The 7,696-nt window shown below is 38.7% G+C and overlaps 2 protein-coding genes across 3 annotated transcripts in view; both read right to left on the bottom strand.

The window, feature by feature from the left end:
* LOC139135890 (actin nucleation-promoting factor WASL-like) overlaps positions 1–7,696 on the bottom strand; it is a 570,409-nt gene that overhangs the window by 534,931 nt on the left and 27,782 nt on the right. The gene's annotated exons all lie outside the window — the stretch shown is intronic.
* The window catches only part of LOC139135857 (protocadherin Fat 4-like), a 107,351-nt gene that overhangs the window by 97,345 nt on the left and 2,310 nt on the right, over positions 1–7,696 (bottom strand). The window contains 7 exon segments of the mRNA XM_070703606.1: positions 32–609; positions 839–1,001; positions 1,525–1,757; positions 1,983–2,216; positions 2,545–2,765; positions 3,324–3,718; positions 4,171–4,364. Of these exon segments, the coding sequence (XP_070559707.1) occupies positions 32–609; positions 839–1,001; positions 1,525–1,757; positions 1,983–2,216; positions 2,545–2,765; positions 3,324–3,718; positions 4,171–4,364 (2,018 nt within the window).

Genomic DNA, 7,696 nt, shown 5'->3' with positions numbered 1-7,696 from the left:
TGGTGAATTTGGTTGAGGACACACAACTTACTGTGATAGTAGCTGGCACTGTGGCTCCGAACACTGGGTCATACTCATTGACAGGTTCCACGGTTATATAAACTGTTGCCGTAGCGGTTTGACCACTGGGTGCAGGCCCGTCGGCAATGTGTACCACAAGTGTATAACTGTCAGGGTAGGTAACAGGGTCATCGGGGTCAATCTGGATTGGATCCCTCAGTTCAAGTTGTTTGTTTGGAATGTCAAACTGAAACTGGCTGACTCCCACTGTACCAAGGGGCTCAGTAGTGTCTCCAGAAGCAATGGTAAAATCGAAACTGGTGACGTCATCAGAATCAAGATCAACGATATCGAACTGCACCAATAGTGTTCCAGCGGTGTCATCTTCTCGGACAGTGACAGGGTTTATTGTTCCGAGAGTCGGCGGATTGTCGTTTACATCTAGAACGTCTATCACAACATCAACTGTGCCGGATTTCTGTGGTGTACCGGAATCGCTGACTTTGCATCTCAGAGTGTAGGTCTGCTGTGTTTCGTAATCAAGCTTCGACTTTAATGTAAAATCACCGGTTGCTGCGTTCAGTGCGAAAATATTCTGTCCACTTGTCGCTGTATAAATCAAGCAACATGACATAGTCGTAAGAAATAACGAATGAGTGATTTGCGAATGCCCAATGTAACAGTCAGTATACCTGCTACCTGTTTTTTACCCTTTACAGGTTCAAAATTTAACAAGACAAATTCATCCCATGTGAACACACGTATTCTTTGAATATGGAACTCTAAAATGCAGTTCTATGGGCACAGGCTGGTGAAAATGTCTGAAATGTGTACTTACGTGAAAATGAGATGATTTCATGAAGCAGTAAGCCGTCATCTCCTCTGTCACTGTCATCAACAGGCAACATAAAAAATGCTGTAGCGATGGCTTGATCTTCTGATACTGATACTGTGTACGGTGAACTGGGAAAAGATGGCGTAAATTCGTTCACGCCTTTCACCTGAGACGTGAAGAGACATTTCAATGTTATGAACACACTTCAAAAGTGAACGTGAAACATATTATGACCAAAGTCTTTGTATTATATTATGAGTTTTCTATGAGCTAGAGTGTTTTGCTTGAATGAATGAATGAATGAATGAATGCTTTATTTTACCAGTTGCTTCACAGTATATATAATAATAAAACTGAAAAGAAACGGTGTCTTACTGAAGTTGTACAAAAACGTCAAAAAAGGAAAGAACATTGCAGTATTGTATAATACTTCGTCGGACAATTCTGAATTGTTGGCCTTAATTGCTCTGCTTTGAACTTTGATAATTTCGTATGTTAATGGAGAAATTGCGTCTTGTATGTCTGTAGTACCTTGTTCACGGACAACTCTACAATATTTCAGTCATTATCTTCAAGATACCATACTTTGGTTAGTTTGACAGATATTAAAATTCCAAGACAGATTATCTCAGAAAAGTTTTTTTCATGCTTTGTTGTTTAGGGACCTCGCTGAAACGCTTTCCACTCACCTGAACCGACACCTGGGCAGTGCTTGTTTTGCCTCCAGAGTCAGTGGCCTGTACCGTCAAAATATAGAAGTCTGTGGTCAGCGCTTCGTAGTCCAGAACTCCATTTGTGATGAGAGAGGTACCACTTATATCAAATTTGTTGGCAGGAGAGGCATCATCACCGCTGATGATAGATAGCGTCAGGGTATCGCTAGTGTCTTGGTCCGTGCAGACTAGGTCAACCACAGTAGCACCTGAGTAAGGTAGTTTGATTTAGTTTGAATGTCCCAGACTACTCACGTCAGTTATGGTATATGTAATGTCACAGTGAAGTTTGATTGGACAAGCTCTCAGTGACAAGCCAAATATCCTTTCTATAAGTTGACGGGATATTTATTAATATAATGCATAAAATAATACTTTGGATCACTGCTGTCCTTTCTTGATCTGAAGTTACTAAAAAGTAAATACATATTTACCGGTTCCACCATTTTCGGAGATGACTTTACTGTAGACAACGGGATCAAAGACAGGTGGGTATTCGTTGACTGGCAGCACTGTCACGCTAACAGATGTAGTCCCCGTGTTTCCACCTTGATCCGTGGCTATCAGTGTAAACGTGTAGAGGTCACTTGCACCACTGTCAAGGTCAAAGTCATTCAGTGTGGCTATTTTGCCATTGGCATCTACGCTGAATTTACTGGCTCCTGAACCTGAAATGATCGAATAGAGAAAATATCACTGGAGTACTCGGGTCAATGACATACGCATGTCTGTAGTGATAGAATTCATCCAGAGGGTTCTTCATCAGAATGAGCGTAAAAATTGGCGTCAGACGTTCAAATACTGAAGATTGAATTTGGTAACTTTATTATTTTACAGTCATGTTCTTGTGATCTTCTCTTATTTTTCTATGCTTCCCACATTTACGTGTTCTGTGCAACTACGTTAGAGTAAACAAACAAATTAAAAAAACCCAATAATACTATGTTATTATTATAATAGTTACAAATGAAGCGTTTTATCACAAGTCAGACATACCGCTCAAAGAATACGTGAATGTATCAGTAGCATCGCGGTCAGTGAGTTGATCGACAGGGCCGTTCGGTATTGCGGCTGGCCACGTGACACTGGTTCCGAATGCAACATCTTCGTTGATTTCTCCAAGATAGAGATTGTTGAGAAAAGTTGGCGGCTCATCGTACACTTCACGCACGTCAATGATCAGATTTTCGGAGATAGTTTCCAATCCATCACTTGCCCTGATCATAGAACAAAGTTGAAATTTCAAAACTGAATTCAAAATTGACTTGTAATATAACATCCTCGTGCGAAATTTAAATTCAGTTCATATAGCGAAAGTTCATTTTCAAAAGTGTTACAAATGCTTGCATTGTACGTACGTGCCAAGATGTTCTTCATAGGCAGCATCGCAAAACATTAAGGATGTTAAGAAAGGAAGATTTGTCAAAAATTGCAAATAACCTCCGGTTGTAAACACATCCACTGTTACGGCATCAACCTTCCGATCCGTGCAAGGTGACGCATCCGTTTTATCACTGATGAATAGCTATTTTACCATTACCGGTATGAGCTCCAGTCACTGTCCTATCAGAACGTTGCATTAGTTGACGTAATAGACACACAGATGTAATACAATTAATGTTATGCCTTTTAATAGAGTAAAAAGATTCTTATAAGATGAAAACTCTTTTACCTTACACATATTTGTTCTTTCCATGCAGGTACTGGGATGGAAGCAAAGCTACTGAAATTTTACCAATGAAAGTACTACTAGTTATAAAATACGTGATATATACCTTATCAGTAGCGTGTATGACGTCACTGCGCCTGGGTTATCTGCTTGTAGAGTACCAATGGTAGTGACACGACCTGTTGTTCCCCCTATGCCAAATTTCATAGTACCAGCAGGAATCTGTGACAGGATGGCGTAGTTGATGATGTCATTATCCTCGTCATTGACAACAACTGTGAACACTGACGATCCACTGGGGGCGTCCTCGTCGACATAGACCGTGTTTGGAGCGTTCGGTAATGTAGCGAAACTCGGGTCGTCGTTTCTGTCATTCACTCTGACTGTAATGCTCACGGAATTTTTCGTGGCAGGGTCGGCACCATCCCAAACTTCTATCACCACTCTGTGCTGAGATGCCTGTTCGTAGTTCAGGTTTGTCGGATTTGAACTGGTATATAACTGTATTGAAAACAGATCGGCGGGTCATTATTTTACTGGTCGCAGTACGACTATCAAGAGCATACGCAAATCACAGTCATGGAAAATATTGTTATTCAATCGTTTCCGGATTTTAAAACGGTACTCTTAGCTAGAAGAACAATTTAGAATATTGTTGTAAGATTTTCCTGGAAATATGATGAGAAAACAGTTCCATATCTGTAACACAGTTGTATCACTTTTCGTAGAGAATAAGATGTGGCGAGAAATGCGATAGTGACAATATAAGAAATGCGAAGAGTCACAATACACCTCCTATCTATCAATGAATAAATCAATAGCTTTGATTTTATTGATCAATCGGCGACCAATCAGTGGTATGTTCAATATCTATGATAATTTTTTCACAAAAAGATTCAACTAGCTTAATCATACATGTAAATGTATCGATTCACGAATGACATTGGCGTTACCTCTCCATTGTCGGGTTTTACGTGGAAGATGTCGGCTGGTCCGGGACTTGCTGCTGCCAATCTGGCTTCGCATGTCGGATAAGGGTCTCCGGTGAAAGATGAACCTCCGGCGATCAAAGTGTTTGCGAATGCATCTTCGTCAACGTTGAAAAGTGTTCCAGGATAGGATAGCGTACACGTTGTTTGCGTTTGAACTGTTCAAAGATAAATAAAATGGTGTTTATCAGTCAATAGCTGATGAATAAAGATAAATAAAGATTTGAATTAGTCATTGATTGTTCATATTCATCACTGTATCATTGGCACAACCAGAGTTTGTATCATAAGTAACCATCAAACTGTGTTTAATAATGTACCCTTTTCCTTGGTTCAAGGCGTTTACTGTATTAAAAGTGCATAACATATCTCGATCAAGGAAAATTTTCAAAACAAAATGTCCCCAGATACGATAATATCAATAGATACGGGATATCGTTCTTTCATCTTATGAAAGTCGCCGTTCCAGTGAGATTGTGAGATTGCTTTGTGTCTGTCTGTCTTTTGTATTACTTCTGAAGTACCAAATTTTTGAAGATTCCTCGCTGTTTGCACATATCCAGTACAGAAGGGGTTGCAAGTGTTTTCTCGAAATACAATAGTAGTTGAAAAACACAAATTTAAATAGAGCGGTTTTAATTGTCTGCATCTGTATAATCCTGTTTCAACTTTTCTACCGCACATTTCTTTGAGTCAATTTTTATTGTGATACACTTCTCAAAGTTTTGTTGTGATGGTGGTAGATACACTTCTCAGAATTTTGGTAAAATCATGTTCACAACATCGAATTTACTGTTTATTGGATTGCATTTTTACTGTCAAAGCAACAGAAAAATGATTCCTCTAATTTTCTTCACAATGTTGAACAGGGTTGCACAGTGAATTCTGTCTGTTTAACGAACCCGGCAAGTCGCATTAAATCTTCAAAGACATCGAACGCCGACCTACAGTTGGTACACGGGCATAGAATCAAAGGAAAAGTTTCTTCATCGTTTTCGTTCACAGTTTAGTAACGAAACATCAAACCCACTAATGTTGATATACGCGTTACGAAACAAATGCAATGTACATGTAACGTAAAGTATTGGTGGCCAATTTGTGAGAACGAGACCGATTGCCTGTTTCATCGAGAATGCCTTTGAAATTTGAAGTCTTGTCGTGATCGCCTTGCAAATTCTTCCTTCTAATGCTTTTCATAGACTAATAAGTCCGGCTTGATAGCACTAGGTGTGTACACCTTGTGTAGTATTTTAACGATGGTTTCTATGGAAAACTATCTTCTATGTGCGCATCAGATTGTCACGATAATCATAGATTTTATTTCCAGTCGTTCAATTTTATATCTTTGTCCGTATTTGGTTGCATTGACAACTCACTCCTCTTAGAAGACAGTACAACATAGCGATACCACACCAACAACATCAGTCCACAATAAAATCAAATCAAAGTGTCGTGTTCATTACAACCGCGGTTTCAACAGACCTCAGCTCAGACAGTTTTATCAAGCAATTCATTTGGGAACAAATTGGGCGATTGTACTGCAACGGCATTCTCATCATCGGCGATGGCACGGGAGTGGTCTGTCTTGAAAAGACTGTTTGAAATAACGACACCATATAATGTATGTTTTGCCGTGAGAGGCATAACAACGATGTAAACAGGGCGGGGGTCAATTGGCTATCGTCAATACCATTGGAAAAACCCGGATCATACTTTCATCTACCTATTGTTATTTTTATTGAATTGGATTATCATCCTTTCAATCAAATCTTCAATGGTTTATCCGTTCACGATAATAAAAACTGATTAAGTTAGCGAGTTTTTATGACGACCATTAAAGGTGACACGGATTCGAGCAATGCACTTCAAATACAATGGCTTTGTTCATCTGTTGTCGCTGTCACTTCAAACTTTAGCGTTCACGCGATTTTCTCAGCAACGCCATTGCGTGATATCACGGTTAACAGAAATGGGAACGCTTCACTAAAGAAGAAATGCATTGAAATTGCTCTTGACACGACTCATTGCCGAACGTAGATATTCATAAATTGTTTTCATATTGTTAAGAGTTTGTCTGAGGAATATGGTGAAGACTTCGAATTGAGAGAGTAGTAAGAATACTTCAAACAGGAACTTTTCACAATATCAGCAATTCTTTTCGCCTCAGTGTCTGCATGGCAACACAGTTACGATGTTATTTTATTCACCTATTCATGAATCTGCAAAATTAGCAGACAGTGGAAATGAGATGAAGTTTTTGAAATTTGGCTACGATGACACACCGCATCGTTGTTTTTCGGCAATAAGAAACAATCAAAACGTTCCAAACAATATTCGTTCCCGACAATTTTGTACAGATATCCGAAAAATACAGTAAACCTTCGAATTGGCAATATAGATTAATTTCGTTGACTTGAACTGAGTTGAATCATGTATTGTTAATTGTCTGGAGTTGCCTTTTAGAAGTCATTTGTGTGAATCTTTTCACTCTGGAAACCCTGTAACAAGAAAGTGAACTCTAAACGTTCACTCAAACACAGGGAATACGGCTAAAATTGTAATTCAGTTAAATGGAACACGTTGTTAAAGAAACGGAATATTTATTGAAATGAGAAGAGTTGAAGAAATGGATTACTTGCCTTTTTCTGATCAAAATCAAATACATATCAATTTGAAAATGATTGCATGCCTGTGAACCTGTCAGGCGTGGGTGGATTTCAACGTGACCAAGTATCGCGTTGTCGTCAATTACACAATTGACAAATGCACATATTCATGCGTCTTCATCTTGTATCTATTTTGATTTCACAGGTTTTAACGTATATAAAATACCAGTCGCACCTGCAGGGTTGTTTTCTTGATGTTTCTTTTTACTTAGAGAACTAGTACAGCCTGTCCACATTTATTTATTTATTTATTTACACTTTTATTGAGCGGCCGAGTTACTTGTACAGTAATTTTCATCGGGGCTCAAGCAAAATTACAATAATTACATCTACAAAGGAACATTCATTTTCACATTAATCTTTCAAGTCAGATTTAAAGGTGTACAGAACAGTAGTTTGTTTGATTTCAATTGGTAAAGCATTCCACAGTTTGGCAGCTCGGTATTGAAAGCTACGTTGACCATATTTAGAGAAGCATCTAGGTACATAAGAATCCTGGCGAGAAGTAGACCGTGTATGATGACTATGTACATCACTCTGAGCGGTAAACAAATCTGATAAATACTGTGGACCATACCCTTTCAAACATTTAAATGTTTCAATTGCGGTGAAGTAAAATATTCTTTGTCTGACATGACATTAAGTAATGAAAATAAATCCACTGAAGGGAAATCAAACAGAAGTTCAAAAAGCGTGCGAAGAGCTCTTTTCTGAAGTATAAACACTTTATCAATACTCTTAACTGTTGTGTTCCCCCAAACTACACAGCAATAATCAAGAATACTCTGGAATAGACCATAGTACAGTACTAACCGCTGATCAAA

This window comes from Ptychodera flava, chromosome 6, assembly GCF_041260155.1.
Source record: "Ptychodera flava strain L36383 chromosome 6, AS_Pfla_20210202, whole genome shotgun sequence".
NCBI lineage: Eukaryota > Metazoa > Hemichordata > Enteropneusta > Ptychoderidae > Ptychodera > Ptychodera flava.
Note: the sequence above shows the minus strand (reverse complement) of the source record. Positions and strands in the feature narration are given on the sequence as shown.